Source organism: Aricia agestis, chromosome 13 (genome assembly GCF_905147365.1).
Source record: "Aricia agestis chromosome 13, ilAriAges1.1, whole genome shotgun sequence".
NCBI lineage: Eukaryota > Metazoa > Arthropoda > Insecta > Lepidoptera > Lycaenidae > Aricia > Aricia agestis.
The window spans coordinates 5,216,961-5,238,575 of record NC_056418.1 but is presented as its reverse complement, the minus strand read 5'-3'; the positions used below and the strand labels follow the sequence as shown (position 1 = coordinate 5,238,575).

The 21,615-nt window shown below is 38.0% G+C and overlaps 2 protein-coding genes across 2 annotated transcripts; both read left to right on the top strand.

Annotated features, from left to right (window-relative positions):
* The first annotated feature begins 3,215 nt into the window (after window positions 1–3,215).
* On the top strand, window positions 3,216–9,814 carry LOC121733313 (sodium channel protein Nach). Its single transcript, XM_042123529.1, has 9 exons — window positions 3,216–3,316; window positions 3,662–3,856; window positions 4,912–5,199; window positions 5,355–5,436; window positions 5,554–5,639; window positions 5,836–6,032; window positions 8,735–8,900; window positions 9,136–9,239; window positions 9,648–9,814. Exons 1-9 carry the CDS (start codon window positions 3,216–3,218, stop codon window positions 9,797–9,799), a joined length of 1,371 nt encoding a protein of 456 aa, XP_041979463.1. The 3' UTR covers window positions 9,800–9,814.
* A 1,373-nt stretch (window positions 9,815–11,187) lies between these two features.
* On the top strand, window positions 11,188–20,066 carry LOC121733439. The gene is made up of 13 exons (XM_042123697.1): window positions 11,188–11,320; window positions 12,188–12,372; window positions 12,702–13,012; window positions 13,824–13,952; window positions 15,032–15,186; window positions 15,494–15,735; window positions 16,075–16,224; window positions 16,941–17,084; window positions 17,178–17,395; window positions 18,389–18,554; window positions 18,867–19,031; window positions 19,284–19,416; window positions 19,894–20,066. The coding sequence occupies exons 2-13, from the start codon at window positions 12,195–12,197 to the stop codon at window positions 19,895–19,897; spliced, it is 1,995 nt and encodes a 664-aa protein (XP_041979631.1). The 5' UTR covers window positions 11,188–11,320; window positions 12,188–12,194; the 3' UTR covers window positions 19,898–20,066.
* The last annotated feature ends 1,549 nt before the right edge of the window (window positions 20,067–21,615 follow it).

Sequence of the window (21,615 nt, the reverse complement as noted above, 5' to 3'; positions counted from 1 at the left end):
ACTCAAAAACCTTTGTCACAGTATAGCAATATGACATATTGCTATACTGTGCCTTTGTCCTGTTTGTACATAACTAGGTTCATACATTATACAAAAATTATTTAAAAGTACTTTATACGTGGGAGAACCATGCTTCGGCACGAATGGGCCGGCTCGACCGGATAAATACCACGTTCTCACAGAAAACCGACGTGAAACAGCGCTTGCGCTGTGTTTCACCGAGTGAGTGAGTTTACTGGAGGCCCAATCCCCTAACCCCTACCCTATTCCCTTCCTTACCCTCAACTATTCCCTTCCCTTCCCTTCCCTACCCTCCCCTATTACCCTATTCCCTCTTAAAAGGCCGGCAACGCACTTGCAGCTCTTCTGATGCTGCGAGTGTCCATGGGCGACGTAGGTTGCTTTCCATCAGGTGACCCGTTTGCTCGTTTGCCCCCTTATTTCATTTTAAAAAAAAACTTGTACTATTATCTATTTTGTGTTAAAAGGGCAGTTTCCAGTGGACCACACTATGAATCTAAACCATTCTCAAAACACACAGTAAAGAATCATCAAAATCGGTCCAGCAGTTAAGGAGGAGTTCAGTAACATACACAACACACGCACACAAAAAAAAATTAGTGAATGATACATTTTTATTTAGGAATTGAAATGAAAATAAGAATGCAGTCTTTGTTTCTTTATTAATATTAATTTAAATAAAAGTATTGAATACTAATAATCAAAATTAACTATAGGGAGGTTATTTTTTATAAAAATTAATTTGGACGCTGTTTCCCCTGACAACCGGTTTCTTAGCTCATCATAATATGCCAATCCAGCATTGCTAAAAATTCGTTCGCTGGGGACACTTGATGCAGGTGAAGATAGGTATTGCCGTACAGCTCCGTACAACTCCGAATATTTCGGATTATTTTTCCACCATAGAAGACTGTCTTCATGCATGTTAATTCGTTTTTCTTTAATGTAGTTATTTAATAGTAGCTTTAGTACCACGCATCTATCTTCTGTTGGTAAACTTTTAATTTCATTGTCACTATTTGGTTCAGAGGCTAGCATTTCGGCTAACATTGAATCTACAATCCTTCCCGTGGAAGCGGCGGCTGCAGCACAGGCTGTGTCTACTATAGCTCCAGAACTAGTGGATGGTTGATTGTGGACTTCCATGACGACATCATCTATTGGACGTTCGCTGGTTGATGTTAATAGTGCTAATTCAATGCGTTCTTTAGTTATTTCATTAAAAAATTTCGTTTTGTATTTTGGATCCAAATAAGTAGAGATGGCGTAGAGATTATTATTATGAAGCTCACCAAGGCGATTGTTAATCTCTTTTATCAGTTTTTGGATGACATTTTTGCAATCTTGGTCATTACCGATGTTATCTCCTCTCAAAAAATTTTGCATTGTAAATGTTAAGACATAAATCAGAGGTATAACAGAAGATATACATGCCTCAGTGCTGCTCAAAGATTTAGTTACCTCTTCAAAAGGTTTCAGAATCTTTGTACAATTTTCAAGTTTCAACCAATCACTTGGTACAAGTTGCGGCAAATTTGGGTGTTGCGATGTATATAGTATGATAGCATCCTTTATCTTAACAAGTCGCTCAATCATATAAAACATGCTGTTCCACTGAGTAGCACATTCTTGTATAACTGACAGCTGGGGTAAACCCAGGCGCTCTTGAATGTCGCTCAATTTTTTTTGTCCAGTTATAGAATTATTAAAGTACGTCGCAATCTGTTTACATTTAGCCAACAGCGTTGAGAAATGTTCATTACCCGCCAAAGTTGAACGTATACACAGTTGTAATTGATGTAAGGTGCAATCTATATTGTCGATTTGTGAGATACGGGCAGCTCGTCTCATATTAGATCTACCATCACGGACCATTGCATGTAGCTTTTCCCGAGGAATGTCCCATTCCTCTCGTATTTCGTCGAGCATTTGATCTACCAGATCGTCCGTGTGTCGTTCTTCGAGTATAACACATTTAAGAACTAAAGACACTCTTTTGAAATCATCATTAATGCCATGGACTGTAAAACTAAGCAGAGAAACACCAACTCCAGGCTCTGTCCATATGTCAGTAGTGAAAGACACGTATTGCAAATCTTTTATCAAGTTTTTAATCTTTTCACAAAGTTTAGGATAAACGTAATTACACAAATACGAAGTATAATACTGACGATTTTTTAAATCATATTCAGGCTGTGCGGCATGGACAAAACGTCTAAAGCTAATACCTTCTATAAAATTGAAAGGCAAATCTTGCAACGCGATCATTTCGCAGATTAATTTATCTAGCTCACGATTTTTTTCGTGTGATGAATCCCAGCACTGATCAAATGAGAAACCCAATAAAGACTCTTGTAAAGTAACTTGCCTCTTGACCAACTGAAGAGAAGTTTCTTCTGTGCACTTACGTTTCTTTTCCATTTCGCATTTTTCATACTCCGTATATTCCGTTTTATGACGTGACTTGAGATGACTTCGTAGCCCAGAAGTCCCGCGCCCTTTTCTTGAATAAACTTGTTTGCACAAGTTACAACGCACAGTCTGATCGTCTACTTCATTAAAGTACGTCCATATAGCACTGCACTTCGGTCTCATTTCGACTTTCGATAAAAGAAATCAAATTATTAGATTCAATTATTCGCACTGCGTGCGTAGCTGCGTGCGCGCGTGAACAAAACAACGCTTGCTATGTCAATAAAATTCAAGCAAGGAACAGCGGCGCGCGGGTGGCGAGAGGGGAGGTCGCGCTCTGGCGTACGTGCGTTGCCATGATTGGTCCATACGCGACGCACATGCTCAGTGAAATTCCTCATTTAAATCCTCTTACATTTTGAGGAAGCGATAGCGGAAATCGATTTTTTATTCATTTATAAGGATGCGTAACGGTTGAGGAACCAAATATTGCGGAACTCGGCATTATGAGTAAACGGAAGAGGAATCCTCAGCAGCCCTACACCGTGACACTATAATATTATGACGATAATATTATAATCGACGCCAACGATATCTAAATACGTTCTAATTCTACGATCGACGCGCCAAAACGTCCTTGCATCTAATCATTGTATTAATTAGTTAATTTACAATTTATATAATATAAAGCAGATGCTCCAGTAACACCACAGAAATAATTTTCATTACCTCACTTTTCATAACTATTGAAAGCATATTCTGTCCTGCAATATAGTTACAAAATGTCTGCTTCGTGCAAAGCCCAAATAAAAGAGTATTGCCAGAACTGCTCCTTTGCTGGCATACGATTTATAGCGGACGATTCTAAACATTGGATAGAAAGGTAAGTACTTATAACTAAACTACCCCTCCTCTGCTATGTTGCATTAATGAAACGCTTAACTACCTATATCTTCCTATACTTAAGTAGGTACCTACATATTTTAGAATTTTCTTTGAATATATTTTACAGTAATTACTAATTAAGTACAGAATTATTACATTTTAAAAAACTGTAGGTACTTTTATCGAAGTTTGTGACTAAAATTTGTCAAACTAAGGTCTGAAAACGCAAAAAAGAGCCTATCATAACTATTGATATCAATTTTACTATTCAGAACCAACTCTTCTACGGTCATAATCGAACAGTGTATAATTAAACAATATACCTAAGTATATCAAATTCTAGATGGTTCTGGGTAGTTCTCGTAATCCTATCGTGGTACGGCTCGGCTCTGCTCATCATAGCAGCTTGGAACGCCTTCGTCAACAATCCCATTAGCTTCGGCGTGGAGACCACATACACCGACTGGAGCACCAAGATGCCCGCTGTGGCTGTCTGCGAGATGGCCAACGATGACCAGATATACAACGTTTCAGATACGTAAGTAGAATTATAAGATTGGTTAGGTAGTGAGTTGATATTATAATAGATCAGAGAAATGGGCATTGTCCAAAAAAATCACATGTACTTTTTATATTTTTTTTCGTTAAAATAGGGTATTTTAAGAATATATTTTAAATAATTTTGAAATTCATTGGCTAGTTTTTTCTCAACAATTTTTTTAAGTTTCGCTCTGACGTGATGATCGGCGGCCAATAATTGACCTCTACAGTATGTTTTTCCTTTTAATCTTATTTATAATGGCTGGTTCGTCAAATGCAAGTTCTCATTATGTGAAAGCTGATACGAGAAGCTTACCAAAAGTTCGAAACGTAATGTTGGTCGAATTTATTGCTAATTTAACGCCATTGAAGGTCAAACAAAGGTTAAACATATTTGTTCAAAAATATAAGTAACTAATGGGTATTTTTTCGTTTATATACAGAAAAACGATCACTGACCTTATTCCTCGAAATGTTTTTGTAATGAGCAAAATTAAAAAAAAATGGACAATCCCCATTGAACTTCAGATGCCCAGCCGAGAGATTCTTTGCAAATAAATTATTATTATTATACAAAAAAAAAAATTCCATACTTACTAGATGACGCCCGCAACTCCGGTACGCCAAAATTCGTTTATTACGTGGGAACTGCACATTTTATCCGGGATCCCTTGTCCTTTCCCGAGACTTTTGGGAAGAGTAGAAGACAGACAGACAGACATCACTCAGATTAACCTATGACTTCCTTTTAAGGTTGTGGGTTCCTAGTAAGCCATACCAGGACTTATATTATTTGTACATAAAAAAAAAGTTTAGATATATGCGGTCTGAAAATAGTTTTATTACCCATAAAATATATCTACTTCATAGGTTTTATGACCCCATGACTATAATGAGTAGTGACATTATTAAAGGCCGGCAACGCAACTGCAGCTTTTCTAATGTTGCGAGTGTCCATGGACGACCGACGACGGTAGTTAATGCTTTCCATAAGGTGACTTGTTTGCTCGTTTGCCCTTTTATTTTATAAAAAAGATACTCTTAATTTTGCAGAATCTGGACGCCGAAACACCTTCTAGACCTTGAAGACGTTTTAAAGGATATCGCTTACTTCCGTGGAGTGGCATACAGCCTTATAGACGTGTGCTACCTCTCCAAGAACCCCGATCATCTCTGTCCCCTCTCCAATTACTCCTACTACACAGAACTGGTCCGAAGTCCATGCCCAAAGCTGATCAGAAATTGCTCTTATAACAACATCGTATTTGAATGCTGCGACTATTTCCAGCCAATAAAAACTGATCTCGGAACTTGTTATATCATAAATTCCATTCAAACTGAGTAAGTATTCATCTTGTAAGGCTCTTGATTAACTGCATATAGGTACTAGTCGAAGTTTCACTTTTGTAAGAAAAAATATAGGTGTGATATTTAAGTACTTCAATGGTAAAAAGACCGCATAAATCGGTAAAGATGAACCAAGTTTAATTTTTCAGAAATCCTAGGCCTTATCCAATGATAAGCAACATTACACAAAAAAGAGGAATCCTCCGTTTTCAAATTATGCTCTTATCAATGGTAAGTAATAAACTAACAATGACTCTCTACCCTACTTTACCACGTATCTGAATATTGTTCTTTTATCTGCAGATGGAGTAGAATTTTCGGCTTTGACAAAAAAGTAAAATGTTTCAGATTTACACAATCGGAGAAGATGAAATACCAGGAATAACGACGCTTTATTCATCAACATTAAAAGCGAGTCTTGGAAATACATATCTGTACGTAAACTATTATATGCTGGAACTTGGCTTGACACGCTACCGCGTATTTTTATACTGTAATTCTCTAGTCTCTTGTATCGTACTCAGTATAGGTACTCAATGTTTCTAATCCTCACTAACCTAAAGGTGTTTTACGCGAGGATAAAATATGTATGGCTCTAGAATCTAGATTACCTAAAGTTACGGTTTCCAGCCGTCAAGTATCAGTTCGAGACATAGAGAACGATCCTCTGGTGGTGGAGACGACACCGGAACAACGCGCCTGCCGCTTCAACTCGGAGAATCAAGGCCTGTACCCACACTACTCGTACAGCGCTTGCATCGTGCTCTGCCGGAAGCGGGCGCAGTTGGACATCTGTCACTGCAATGATCACTTCATGTTGAACACATGTAAATACTCTCGTTGATATGAAAATTGCGAAGATATCTGTAGCACAATCGACGTTAGAAGAAGACAACCATAGACTAATATGCCCCTTATACTCTAGTCCAGGGATTCCCAATCTTTTCCAGCCTGCGTCGCAGTTACCCGTCGCAATATTTTGTGACGGCGCTCTACTTTACCTAGCTATTAGAAAAAGATACATAAATGGTTAGGTTAAACAGGTGAATGATAATTAACAAACATTTAATCATCTATCTGCTTTACATAATAAACATTATTATAATTTTATTTTATAATATTTGTGGTTTTATATAATGATGGAGGATCGACTCACGAGTCATGGCGCCTCTCTTGCCTTTTGTGACACACTTAGGGAACCCCTGCTCTAGTCTCTACATGTTTGCAATCGCGTATTGGGTCATCTTGAGCCAACGTAAAGAATACTTAATATACCTAATGGGCCGCCTTAATATGGGCGCTAGGTTTCTTGCCCTGGCTTAATGTAGACATGTTTCAACCTTTTCGGTAAAGAAGCATTACCATGGGTTTCGGTGCTGAATCAGCAGTTACAGGCCGTTTCGATAAAAGAAGGATCTACATTGAAATAATTCCTCTAAAACCCCAATACAAACTTTTAATATGGTAATCTACGAGTATACTGTTTACTGTTTAACTAGGATACACTAGAAGTCAGTCAAAATTTAGTGCATTCTAATATTATACTACTGATTGAAATGAAATCTGCCCACAAAATGTTTGCAATAAATTGTGGGATTGCTATTGCAACATGCCACAGAAATACAATACGATACAATTCTACAAATTAGGTAAACGCAACCTACACTAACAGAATTTTTCACCTTGGAGTGAAAGCTGTATGTAGATACACCTACATGTAACATAATATATGTCGACTTTACACGAAATTTATTTGAATATATATGTAATTGATTGTACCGTTGGTTCTTGGTGGAAATGCATGTTGAACACTAATAAAACAATATTTGCGTGCACTTTTTCCACTATATTAAGAAATTATTAAGAGGATACCACAGCAGCTAGAGAAATGAAAAAAAAGTACGTGTAATATCTATAGCTGTCTCCCTTACCTCAAGCCTATACCGCAGAACGCGATAGAGACAACTGCAGAAAATCCAGAAAATCAACGATTCGTTGTCCCCTGATTCCTTCTCCAAAACTTAACCGATTTAAGTACTTTTTTCATTAAAGATTAAAAAAAGGCTTGAGCTGTGTTCCTATGTTTTGCTTTTTTTGTATAATCTATCCAAATCTGTTTTCTGGACGTTTGAACACAGTGGAAAATCTGGCCATTTTTTTGGGTTTTTGAACGTTCATATCTTATTTAATAATTAAATTATGAAAAAAAGGAAAACATAGGGACATTGTATTAGTGGCCGTAGATATTCAGGAAAAAAATTATAACTCTACTAGCATTATCCAGGGAGGAAACAGGGGACAGCGTTTGTATGGGAAAAATGGCGGTGTGGAATCCTCTTAACAAATTACACGACCGGTTTCGAAATTAACCACCTGAAGATGATTAATTTCGAAACTGGTCGTGTAATTTGTTAATAATTTCTTAATATAGTGGAAAAAGTGCACGCAAATATTGTTTTATTAGTGTTATTTGAATATCTCTAGATCTATTAATTTAATTACAGTTAATTAAATTAACAATTGCACTTCTAAACTAGTTCACCATTTGATAAAGCTCTGCATTGATTGAATATTGACATCAAGATTTGATCTTATCATGAACGATCAAGGTTGGTATAATTCAATTACAATTACAACACTCGAAAGGTTATAAAGGTCTCACAATCTAAGTTATCAGTGTATATCCTGTGGAAGTCGTGACCGTGGGGGCCTCAAATGCCGAGGGCTGAGGCTATATCCGCCACTGTATTGTTACACGAGATATCGTGAGAAGTAGAGTAGAGCATCTTTTAATGTATATCTGTATTCTGTACGGTAACCATTGTACATTTTATAAACTTATGTAAACTTTCTCACGTTAAACGAAAGGGCTATAGCTCAGCATATTGTTATTACTTTAATATCACAAAAAGTAGGGCTAGCTAGGTAGGTAAGTACTATACTTTAATCATCTACTGCAAAGAAAATAGTAGAGAGCTAAAATCAAAATTGTGAAAAGTAACCTAATAGTAAATAATATGTGCAAAGTAGCTAATAGCAAAGTTGTTTTCGGCAGATGTCTTTTTTTTATGATAGAAGGGGGCAAACGAGCAAACGAGTCACCTGATGGAAAGCAACTTCCGTCGCCCATGGACACTCGCAGCATCAGAAGAGCTGCAGGTGCGTTGCCGACCTTTTAAGAGGGAATAGGGGAATAGGGGAGGATAGGGAAGGGAATTGGGCCTCCGGTAAACTCACTCACTCGGCGAAACACAGCGCAAGCGCTGTTTCACGCCGGTTTTCTGTGAGAACGTGGTATTTCTCCGGTCGAGCCGGCCCATTCGTGCCGAAGCATGGCTCTCCCACGTATAAATGTCTCATAATTAATCACAAATAGGTACCATTTACTAGTTAGTTCTACTTATAGAACTACGAGTAACTATTAAACGGTACCACAAATTCGCATGATGAGGGGAGGTAATGAAATAGATTGTTCACATTTAAGCACCTATAGATTCTCTGTAGTACAAAAAATATTGCCAATTTCCAGCGGACTCCGAACGCTGTAACATCACCGGCATGTGGTGTCTCCACACCCACTCCAAACAGCTGACAGCGCTGAAGCCGCCGTGGTCGCAGCGCCAGGGGCTGGTCTGCGACTGCCTGCCGTCATGCGAGGAGACTGATATCACCATCATCAAGGATGTTACTACACCGTGAGTGTACTTCTAAAGATGGGCTTTAGAAGGAAAACTATATTTACTTAATACTGCGTTTGGTCCTGAAGAGAGGTCATATCAAAACTCTTCCCAAATTTAGATTTTTCTTACTACGAAGCTCCCCAAATGAATACGGCCGATTCGAAGAACAGTGAGTTGGCGGTCGTCCGAGTACGTGATATTGCTCATTGTTAATTCGTTGGCTGTTCTTTAAAAAAACTTTGTATTTCAGGCTACATCCAAAAAGGAAGAAGGCATTCGTTGAAGTCATGCTCCCGTATTTGCCGACTGAAAGATTTAAACGGAACGTTGTCAGAAGTCGCCTGGATTTAGTTGGTAGGACAACCCAACCACGGCACGAATGATACGGCTTCACCATTATAAATATTGCGGAGAGCGAATGAATTTATTAGTTTGACTCAGTCATAATTGGCATTGCTTTGGCTATGTTACGTCTCTAGCAAGTTAATCAAAGTATGTAGTTTTAAATAGATAACGCCTGCAACTCCGTTGCGTCAAAACTTGTATATCGCGCGAGAATCGTACATTTTTCCGAGATAAAAAGTATCATTTATGTACCTCAAAACTGTCAAAACTATCAACAGGGACTCAAAGTATCTCCATACTAAATTTCAGCAAAATCCTTTCAGTGATTTGGGCGTGAAGAGGTAACAGCCAGACATACTTTCGCATTCATTATATTATATTAGTATGGATTAATATAGTAGCGCTTTTCTTTTCCAGTATCAGTGGGCAGCACAGCCGGGCTTTTTGTGGGAGCGAGTCTCTTGAGTTTTGTGGAGCTGATATTTTTTTTCACAGTCCGTTACATAAGCAACGTGCTCATGGAGAAACGGAAACGGAAGAGGGTCAGAATCATTTTACCTCGACATTAACGTCGTGATTGATATTTCACGGCCGCATATAACATATAAGTTAATTTAATCTTTAAATCCTTCTAGGATTTAAGGATTAAATTAACTTTTATTTAATGACGGTTTGACATACACTCAATACATTTTCTATCAAACTCTACATTAAATTAGTGCGGCTGTTTTAACCCATCAAACCCCATAAGCTCACCGGTGAGCGAGACACAATAGAATAACAATAGATTTCCAAGAATCCACGATCGAAGGAAAGGTTTTCATCACGTTCAAAGTTCTATTGTAATGCACTGCTTATGAATTATTGTAAAATAAAAAATACATTATACATATTTCGTTCTATTTAGAGAACTACTCATTTCTCTACGCAGAGATCTGGCCTCTATTCTACTAGAAAACGTTTGTTTAACATTTGTTTTGAACAATAAAAGTGTATTAAAAAGTAATTTATTTTATTTATTTGTTTAAAACCTAAGTTTTAAAGGCAGGAATGGGAGCGATTCCTGCCATAAAAAGTTTCCAATTACATACTTAGGAAACATTTAAGATTATCCTTCGTACCTTAATAGCCTTAATGACACCTTCGAGACGGATTATAGTTATTTAATAAAAGTACTTAATACGAACCTTTTAATGTGAAACCTTAGCAACGCACTGGGCGAGTAGGTTACATATTAGTTAGGTCTAGGTCTCAGGTAAGTATAGTGCATAGATCAGGGGGTTATTTTGATTATTTCTGGTGAATTGACAATCACATAATTAATAGATTCCCAGAGGAGAGAGTTCCGGAGATATGCGAACACAAACATAAAAACATACATAATATACACTTTTAAAATTTGTCACATTTTTTTCTGATGCTGATATTATTAAGGACTAATATATTTGAAAACTGGGAAGTTCTGGAATTAATAAGTTCGTAACTAATTGATAACCTCCTTTTTTTGAAAGCGGTTAAAAAGGAATAAACAATATTACCTATGTCTTGATATCTAGTAGAGACCGCATTTGGGCGAACATAGGTCGAAATTTAAGTAAGAGTATCAACATAAAAGTGTGCGCCTAATTTTAAAGTTCATTTGTAACAATTTACTACTTAGATTAACTTTTATATTTGTTACTTAACTCGTAATAATAGAGCTAAGAATAGAGAAAATGTCTTAAAAATTTGTCAAATCTGACGAAAAGACATCTTTGTAGCTAAATATTAAGAAAATTTTATAATTATTGGGATTTTTTAAATGCCTGCATATTCCTTTTGAAGCCCAGTACAAAAGGCAAGAAAATTTATAAATAAAAATCGTTATTTTGGAACATTATTTGGTCGATGGCTGAATGGTCACCCTAGTAATATTTTCATCGATCGTTAGCTGAGTAAGTGAGACAGCGATATCTGTCTGCACTCCTCGCGTATGTCGCATGGAAAATGGAAAAGCGACCTTAAATTGTAGTGAAGTGTCTGCATGGAATCTTCTTAAATATTGTGATATTCAAGATGTAGATTATTTATCTTCCCACTCTATAATTATGGTGAGTTATATTAGTAAACAACATAATATTATGTAATTTGTTTTGGTGTGTAGTGTATAATTATATCTAATATCCTGTAATACAAATAAAAAAGCGAAAGGTCTTTAAAGTCGTAGACGTCCATAAAATATTAATTATTAGAAATGTTTTGTTCTAATTCACTCAACAATTCTTTTACAATTTATTTTAAATTCAGTTCTAAAAATATGACTAATTAATCATTACTAATAGTAATTAATTATTTTTTAGGTACACTTGACAAGGTTATAAGTGTAAAAATGTTTTTACGATTGTTCAAAATACGTATGCTATGTTTTGGTTTCCTTTGTCTTCGTCGCTTACATAACATAGGTACTTTAAATGATATTAACAACATATTTCTAGACAGCAGACTATATTTAAATTCATATGCCCTTTTTGGAAAAATATTAACACAAAATCATAATGAGGCTAACCTAGCTCTACTTTTTAACATTTCTATTTTTTCACAAAAAATAAACAAGGGGTTGACTTAGTTATTTGATAATATAATATATTGACTTGCTCGCGACTTCTTACGACCAGAAGAAAATTGCCAATTGAGTAAAAAATAGCCTGCTATCTTCTTCCCCTTGGACTCTACATGTCTGCCAAATTCCATAAAAAATTATAAACTAGAAAGTAAATTTCTAGTTATTGCTTTAGGTTTTAACATGTAGGCTTTAGTGATAGAAGTTGGAAGTAAATAAAATAATTTAATTAACTAGCAACTAACATCAATAATCCAAGACGTGATGAGATAATAGAGATCAATAATTAATAACTTGTACTATTCAAAATCCATAAACCCACTAACTATATAATATTATCCTTTACATACATTTTCAGAAGTAACATGGCAAGCGGAGGTAGTTCGCCCAAGATGGGCAAGTTGTGTGGGCTAGCCGGCGGGGAAGCGTGCGGCGCCAGGTGGACTCTAGGTGCGTTGCTGCTGGCGCCACTAGCTGCCGCTAACTCCAGCTACTGTGCCGTCTTCGCCGTGTTGCTGCTTGCTGTCTTTATAACATTGGCCAGTAAGTATACTAATAGAGGCTGTATAATTTTAGTAAATGTGACGTAAATTTGCTGATTTTAATCCCTCGATCGTGGATTCTTGGAAATCTATTTTTATTCTATTGTGTCTCGCTCACCGGTGAGCTTATGGCTTATGTTCAAACTAGAAATCTTACACCTGCACATAAGTGGCGATATGGCTACCACTTTGCCTAGAACGCTACGATCGATAAAACGTATTCAAAGCAATTTTAGATGTCCGCTACATTTGATCAAAATGCCTAACAATTCTATTCAGAAAATGATTTTTATTGGGCAAGTACTTTTTTCAACTAAGCGTTTCTTTCAGCATTCACCAGTCAGGACTTAAAGAAGCTAGCCGAAATCCTCCCACCTGCAAAGACAGCAAGAGGCAGACGGGAGAGAAACCTCCGTTCCCTCGCCGACTACATGGCTATGTGGATGTCGTTTCTGTCCCATCTAGTAGCGGTTGCTGTCTGTGCCAGGATCCTAAGCGCAACCGCTGACCATGTAACAGGAGGACGTACGAGGAAGTGGTTGTTTGGTTACGAAACCCGCTCCCTGGGGGAACCCTGGCCGGATGTTTTGGGAGTTACGGTAGTGATGGTTGTTTGCGCCATGTTCATGTGTGGATTGGAGGTAATTTGTTGTTACCATGATTTAAGACAAAGATTCCAATAAGGCCTATCTATAAAAAAGAAAATGTTGCTACGTTTTGCATTAAAAAAAAGTCGAGCGATCTTTTAGTAAGACTTACTAAAAGAGTAAGAAGTACACCAAAAACAAAACAAGAGACCTACATAAAGTCATGTACAAATGTAGAGTTTAATCTTTCTAAGCAATGATGAAATACTCAAACCAGATATGTTACAACGCGCGCGTTGTGAAGCTTCAAATACGGCCCAATTGGGCCGTCTGTTGTTTAGTCTGCATCGAGCGCAGTCACGAACGTGCCGCGTCTTGTCTTACCTAAATAAATTGAAAATGACGTCGTGCGTATTTCGAAAATGTACCAATTATGACTCGAAAGTAAACAAATCACATGGAATCTCTTACCACATGTCTTGATTGCAATAAATACCTCGATTATTTACATTTTCAATTATTTTTTCGAACAATCTGGAAAAAATCAAATTTTCGTCATAGCTCAGGCGAAGAAAGAGACAGCGATACGATTCGACGTTTAAAAATAGAACTGTCTCTTTTATGTAAATGGTTTTTCGTATCTTTTGTTTCACTTATCTGTCAAATTTGTCAATGTCTGCAATTTCGAATTTGAAAATTGTTCGGAAGAGATTTTAGCCGGAAAATAGTATGGACGTAACATATCTGTCTAAGTAGAATATCATTGTTTCTAAGATACATTTACCATCTTTCATGATTCGACCATTAATAGTATTTTAATAGAACTTCAAAAATTGGTTTAATATAAAAAATAAACATTTTTTAGGAGAGTATGATGTTCACATTCCTACTGCTAGTGGTTCTGTACATCTTCAGCCAATGTTTCGCAATATTTGGCCTGATGAATTTGGACATCGCAAACATTAATATGCCCATACCGATTACCACATTTGAGGTATGTTATTTGTTCTATCATTATCAAGTAGTAATACCGGTTGTCATTAAGCAAACGAAGGTAAATTGTTGTGGACATTAATTAAACCAAGGTTTATCATAATAGTTAATTATATCGTATATTGATACGGTAGCAAGTTCCAACATCACTGGACTTCAACAATGCATATTAACGAGAATTATAGCTACAAGTGGACATCGGATTATATGCATTTACATACTATCAAAATCAAAATCAATATGCATATGCAAATGCATATAATGACACTTTTTAGGCGATAGTGCATTTTTTGGCAATTTTTCGTTGATAAGTAGTGCATATTTCGGTAGTTTTATGTCCTCGTAGCTCCTCATGTAGTCTCCAAACTAGTTATCATGGCAGAGCCCCCGCTACCATATGTGCAATGTGTGCAATGCACACGGGCGCCATCCTCTAGGGGCGCCAAATCGTCATCTTTCTAGAAACAAAATTTTTCTTTGTAGTTCACAACATTAGAAAAAATATTGAATAAAGTAGTAACGATTTTATAAACTTCCATGGGCATTACGATATTGCAATCGGAAAATATCGGTAGATAATTACTATTGGTGCTGTATAAGAAATGAAAAATCCTGGATTTGATGAATTAAGTGACTTGATTGTGCATATTTTGTGCATATTTCGACCATTTTTTCGTGCATATTTGCATGCACATTTTGGCACTTTGATCGTGCATATAATCCGATGTCTAGCTATAAGTATGGATGGAAAAATATTTCGAATAATACAGCATCCAGTATAAGATTATTTACTGTATATCAATGTAAACTAGCACAAATAATAAAGTCTTCGTTTCTACGATTCTTCTATAGAAAAGTTCTGTCTAATTAAAATGCAAATACTAAGACGCTGCCTCGTGTATTATTTTCCTCTATGCACATTGCTTACACCTGTTCGCACCAGCCCTAACTTTTGATTAGATTTTTATTTGAATAAGGTACCCTATATTAACATCAAAGAGGATATAAACTACGTAACACTAATATGTGGGTAGTTGTAAAATAAAGCAGATGTTTATGCCAGCTTATTTTTACTTGCAGCTCATAGCAGCCGCTGCCCCGATCTCGTATGTGTTCTGCGTCGTCTCCACGCCCAGAGATGACAAGAAATTCAGGAAGAACATGCTACTGGTTATCGTTCTACCCACAGTAGTTCTAGTCAGCTTGTGTTTTCTGTTTAGTAACATGTTAAAAGGGTAAGTGAAACTACGTAACACTAAAATCTGTTTGTATACTTGGTTTGCAAATAAAGTATTTGAATTTGAAACTAGTTAACTGATGATTTGAGAGATTATTATTATAATTTTCTTTTGGAAAGCTCAAGTCGAAGCATCTTGGCGTCATGCCAAGTGCCTTTTTGATTCCTTGGATTATGGATATTTTCTCTTGTGACGACTATCTTGAACCAAAGTTAACTTGGAGACGATTATAAAGGTTTAAGCATTGCTAATAGCTATCATGCTTGATCTCTATTAGTTCAATCTTTCAATCATTGTATAACAGAACCAGCATCGACGCAGCCTTACCAGTCACCACATTGCTAGAAGCGCGTACATCCAACTGGATCTGCCCGGTGCTGGCTGCCATAACCGTGTCTGGTATATGCCTGGCGCTGACGGAACTCTGTCCGCTGCTGTTCAATGTGCTGGTCGCGCTGGCCTCTCCGGAGTGGAAGGTGCTGACGAGGTCTATGACGTACGAGAGCGCTACTACAGGCAGTCCAGTGCTGGCTGTTTTTACTGCAGGTGAGAAATACTTTTCGATATAGAGCCAATTATAAGTAAATGAAAGGCATATTCGTGGTGTCTTGGAGTTTGGACTTCCTCAATCCTGATATCTTCACGGTTAACAGCTTCATTCTCCAAACCCCATAAGAGCACCGGTGATCGCGACAAGAATAGAATAAAACAGCATTTCCTGGAATCCGCGATCGAAGTATTTAAGAGATTTCCGTTAAGCGGTTTACTGCGCAACGGAGTTGCAGGCGTCATCCACATTTCATTATCAGTATAAATCCTGGTGTAGTATGAATTATGGAGACCGAATATTATGGTCATATGCTTTCATCATCATCAATGTTCCAGGGAGTCTGGCAGCGATATTAGCGTTCGCGTGCCCGCTGTCGCACATGATCACGCTGATGAACGCCAGCCACCTGTTCAGCATCACCATCCAGGCATTCCACTTCATCATCCTGCGATGCTACCCCACCACGGAGCAGAGGGATGCTGGAGGTAAGACCTTTGGGACTTATAGTGATCATAACCATAATCAGTGGCCTAACTTTAGGTGGCAGGACTGGCAAAATGCCACGGGCCCCCGGCCCAAGAGGCCGTGAGCTCAGATTTTTTAATACATTGTTTTATTAATTAGCGTGACGATTTTTATTGATAGGGCCCCATGAACTTGCCACGGGCCTCGAATGTTAAAGTTACGCTTATGACCGTAATGTTTATTTAAATTGCAAGAATATGGTAACAAATTGGTCTTAAAATTAAATATTTTTGAGAACACTTAATCTGCTATAAGCATTCAAAGAACGATGAAAGGGAATTAAGAAGTAGGTGTAGATGTCGGTTTACTAGTAAACGTAGGTGTAGTTGTAAGTGTAGGTTAATGAAGTGTTGTTGTTGGTAGTTATTAATTAATTTCAGTTAAAGCTTCAACTCCCAAGCAGCCCAGGGTGGGCCGCGATAACAATTAAATAGCATTGTGTCTGGTTTTCCCAAAACCAAGGTATTAATTGTTAGAATAGACTATTGGAAAGAGCTGGACCATAATGTTGCAACTAGGAATTATATTACGGGGGCATGGAAATAGCGATATGATCAATTCGAAGATCAGACTAACAACATTATGTTTAGATGGGTCAAATATTCATGATAAATAAATATAAAACAAAGACATAGACCGTGTAAATTAAATGTAATAAGTATCTAACATTTTTCAGATGTGGAATACAAACGTTTGGGAACTGAAAGCACTCGTATGGCGAAATCCTCAGAGAAGAAGGCGAAGCGCGGTCTGTGGTTTATACCTTCTGCTCTACGTCATACGAAGACTTTGGAGAGCATCAAATCCAAGGTCATAAAAGGTAAGAAACTAAAGAGAATAAAAACATATTTCAACCCAAAGCAATATTATGTCTATGGTCAAAAATTACAAACTTTCGATGTTTTTTTTCTAGAAACCGAAGACCGAGAGTGTCTACTTCTGGATGAATACTCTGGTTGTCCTACAGAAGATGTAGACCAAATAAACAGCAGTAGCAGCAGAATTAACGTAACGCTAGCCCAAGAGGAGGACATGCAATCTGACATAGAGATCAGCGAGCCAGAGTTGTCTTCGGGAGATGATTCTACGGACATAGATGCCGTTGTCAAAGAATATAGAGATACGATCAAAGTAAGTAAGTTAGTAAAGGTGTTGTGATATTCAGGGGTAAAACTTAGGATGAACTTGTTGCTATTGAATATATATATGTAAGAAGCATTGTTTCTTACAAAGCAAGTTCTTCAATAATAATGTAAGTACATTATAATAATGTAACATAGTTAATATCGACATTAAATTGTAACAATCGATAAACAATACATATCGTATTGCGACTCAACATTCCCCTTATAGTGAAGATTCTTACTTAAGAAACGCCGGCTGTAAAACATCGAGTGTCGCAGCAACGTATATTTTGTTTTCACTGCCAGGAACTAAAGCTATTGACGTTTATACCCTTTCCAGTTTCCACACAAAATCATTAAAGTCCAATGTTCAAACACTTACGGATTTTGTCGCGGGGCACTTTGATTAATCCCGACGTTTCGGCTACTCTACAGCGGCCGTGGTCACGGGTGGACTGAGGTGACAGGCGTCCAATTTATTAAAGTTCTTCAACTACCCGAAGATTCATCAATTTTTGTTTGCATTCCGATCTACGCAGAACGAACTCAGCCAAGGTTTCCTAGATTTGTGCTTTAGCTTATTTATCACTGGATCCCAACTAGATGGCAGCACCGAACCATCTTCGCGGTTAAAATAAGGGTGTTTTTTTTAATTTCAATGGCCTCGCGTATCACTCTTGGGCGGTATCTTGCTTCTTTTGCCAGTACTTGTGGCTTATCAAATATTATGTAATGGCGAGGTTGATCCAGTGTGGTTCACAAATTATTGCGGACTTGGTGTTCCTACGGTGTTCGACATCTGCAATGTGTTCCTTGATACGGGTTTTGATGGCCCTTTTAGTTTGCCCTATATAAGAGAGGCCACAATCACAGTCGAGTTTGTAGATTTCTGCATCTTGAACTTAAGTGTTTCAACTTTGTAATATAATGAGTGATACTCGCGTAAACCTAAGAAATCATTATATCATAAAAGTCCCCTTTGTTATGTCAACTTCTGCAGGTAGTGACAGCAATCCCTGAAGCGAATGCTCCCATACTACCTTGCGTCAAGGGTGCGCGGTGGTCAGCCGTGGGGGCGCTGATCCAAGTGCTCGCAGACGCTTTCATCGCGGCAGGGTTTTGTAAAGACGAACTAAGGATGCCCATGTTCTCTGTTGGGATACCCCGTAAGTATGGAATAATTTAAATACTTTGTCCCAAAATATAAGATACTGTCGAGCAATTCAGGGCTTTTGGTCAAATTGCATAGTGCAACATGCATTGCTACTTGGCAAGGAATCCCTCCTTATATCAAATCCTGTGAGATATTGATTTCTATGCAATTTTACTGAACCCCTACTTTTATGTACGTTTCTTTCGTCGATCATATTTTATTCTTAAGTTTAACAGCAATTCTTCTCAAAACCTCCTGTGCTTTGTTGGCAGAACTATTTTTACAACTCAATTATGGTACCAAAATAATCTTCTTCATCTTTCAGTGTGGTTCATCGGTCTCTTCGTGTGCTGGTGGCAGCCCTCCCACAACATCGGGTACAAGCGGCTGCAAGGTATCCAGGGGCCGCTGACGTTGGCGCTGTCGATACTGCTGCTCATCCCACTGCTTCTCAACTCCTGGCCAGCGATCATATTGTTCGCAGGAGCAGGTAAATATGCTTTGAGATTATGATTCAATATGGGCATCACACGACTTCAAGGTCGCCAAAATGGGTCGGAAAAACGCAATATCTATTTTATATAGTTTCTACGCCGTATTTTATACTAAGAAGATGCTGGCTTTAGGCGTTACGCACCCAAAACTTGTACTATGTTATTTACTACATGTGCTGCCATGCCACCTACTTCCAGTACGTTCTCTATTCTGGATGAAGGATGCTTCATACAGGTTTTGTATACAGGTGTGGTGATATACGCGCGGTGCGAGCGCTGGTGCGGCGACCTGGCGGTGCACCACGCCCGCCCGGACCGCCGCACGGTGAAATCCGCGCCCGCAGCCAGACTCACACACGTCGACACCGTTTATATCGCTAGGTAAAGCAGTTAGACTGGCCATAGACGGACCGAAAGTTGCAGTCGGGTCCGACTGCTCTATAGCGGTCGCGTATCGACCGCCCAAGAACTGCTCGAGAGGTCCGTGTATTGCGGATATGAATTCAGTATAAAAACTGCAGATCGCCGTGCTTCAACCGCAATTTTGCAGTCGGATTCGACTGCATTAGTTCTCATTCCGGCTAGCAAATTTACATCTGCGCCCTGATTCAAACTGCGTAATTCGATTAGAATTTGACAAGTTCACTGCGCGACAAGAAAAAGCGCTAACCAATCACCGCGCAGTGAGTTTCCTAATACAAGTAGATCTGGAAATGTATGGTAATCACCCCGCTGGAAGACAGTAGCCTCTGAATTGACATTTTGCTATATAGCAGCGTTAGTTTTTTGCCACGAGCTAAAACAGAAACCTAACCAAAAAATCGAGCATAAGCATCTGACATCTATGTTCTGTTTCAGATGACAAGAAGACGACTCGGATTCGAGTCTTGATAATCTCATAGACGCGGACGAAGAAGATCCTGACGCCGAATGACATGTACCGACTGTTGTTATATTAACACACTAGCGACCGCACTCAGGGACGTTTAATGATGATTAACTTCAATTTAATGAAGAGTTTGACAGATAATGTGTGGGGCTTATGTCAAAATCTTCATTTAATTACAGTCAAGTAATTAATGTTGGCATAGTAAAAGGAAGGGAAGTAAGTTATGTTCATACAAAGGCACCGCGCGCGGCTTGTATGTGTGCGCCATAGTATCAATGCGTTGCCACGTACCGCATACAACAAAATCTCGGCGAGTTTAGCTTCGTGGGTACCGCCGAGATTTTGTTGTGTGCCGTGTGGCGACGCATTGATACTATGGCGCACACATACAAGCTGCGCGCGGTGCCTTTGTATGAAGATAACTTACTTCCCCTCCTTTTACTATGATGTTGGTCTCTGGACTCTGAGTGCGGCAGTAAGGGCCTGTTAAATCACCGTTATAGTAAAAAATGTGAGACGAGAAACAAATAACAAAACTTAGGGTCAATTTATAATAGCGCAGAGTCAAAGCTAATTCCCAAAAGCTGAACACAGAAAATTCAACCTTAACTCCAGAGCATAACGCATACATTACTTCTGCGAGGCCAGTCATCGTTGGTCGGGCGCATTCACGCGAATTTGCGCGGATGCGCGCGCCTTTTTAAATTCTCAGAAGTAATAAGGTGCGTAAACGCTTTGGAGTTTAGGGTTGAATTTGTTATGTTCAGTTTGAATAATTCGCCTCGATAAACTTCGACTCTGCGTATAAAATATTGACCATTAATGAGTATTGCTTAAAAAAGTTTATAGAATAAAAATTGACGGTTCTATAGAATAAAAACCCTCCACACGGTTTTGACTATATAATACCACTATTATTAGTGTTAAATTCGGTAGCGAGGGACAGAAGCTAAAAACATAAATAAGCTATCTGATATTTATTCAGATAATCAAATGAAACAGAATGTAAGAAAAAGGAATTGGCAAAACTAAATGATGGTGCTTTGCTAATTAGGAGCAAAAGAGAAGCGGTAGCGTAATACCAAAGAAGTGCTTAGAAAGAAAGGTTTGAATTGAATTATTTTGTAAAAAATTGTGACACAATGAAAAAGATGTGTGATTTGGCCCCCAAAATTAGTATCTTTATGTTATGGTCGAATTAAGATTGGCGTTCAAGACGTATTTTGGATAGCCGATAGTCAAGTCCTATTTTATAAAAGGATGCCTTTCAAGCTTTTGATAAACAAGGGCTTTATCGAAAATAACGCCAAATTGGAATATTTGGAAAGAAACCGAAAAAGCGCAAAGCGCTATCTTGACTAGTGTATTTTGTAACTAATATACGCCAAAATTGGCTTTGGTAAGGTTTCGTGAAATCAATTAAAACCCTTTGAGTACTTAAAATCTTCAAAAAACTTAGGCTCATGAACCATCATGTGTGAGTTTCCTTTACCGTACGACGGCCAAAGTGTTTGTGATTGATTTTAGGAAGCTTTGCCTATTTAGGTAGATTTTATATAACACTTTCTCTATTATGTGACTGTGTTGCCACTTGCCTGCTGCTGACTGCTCGATATACACATGTGCAAATTAATGTCAATTCTCTAATTATGTAATAGATTACGTTATCTATTTTATGAATATATTCAAAA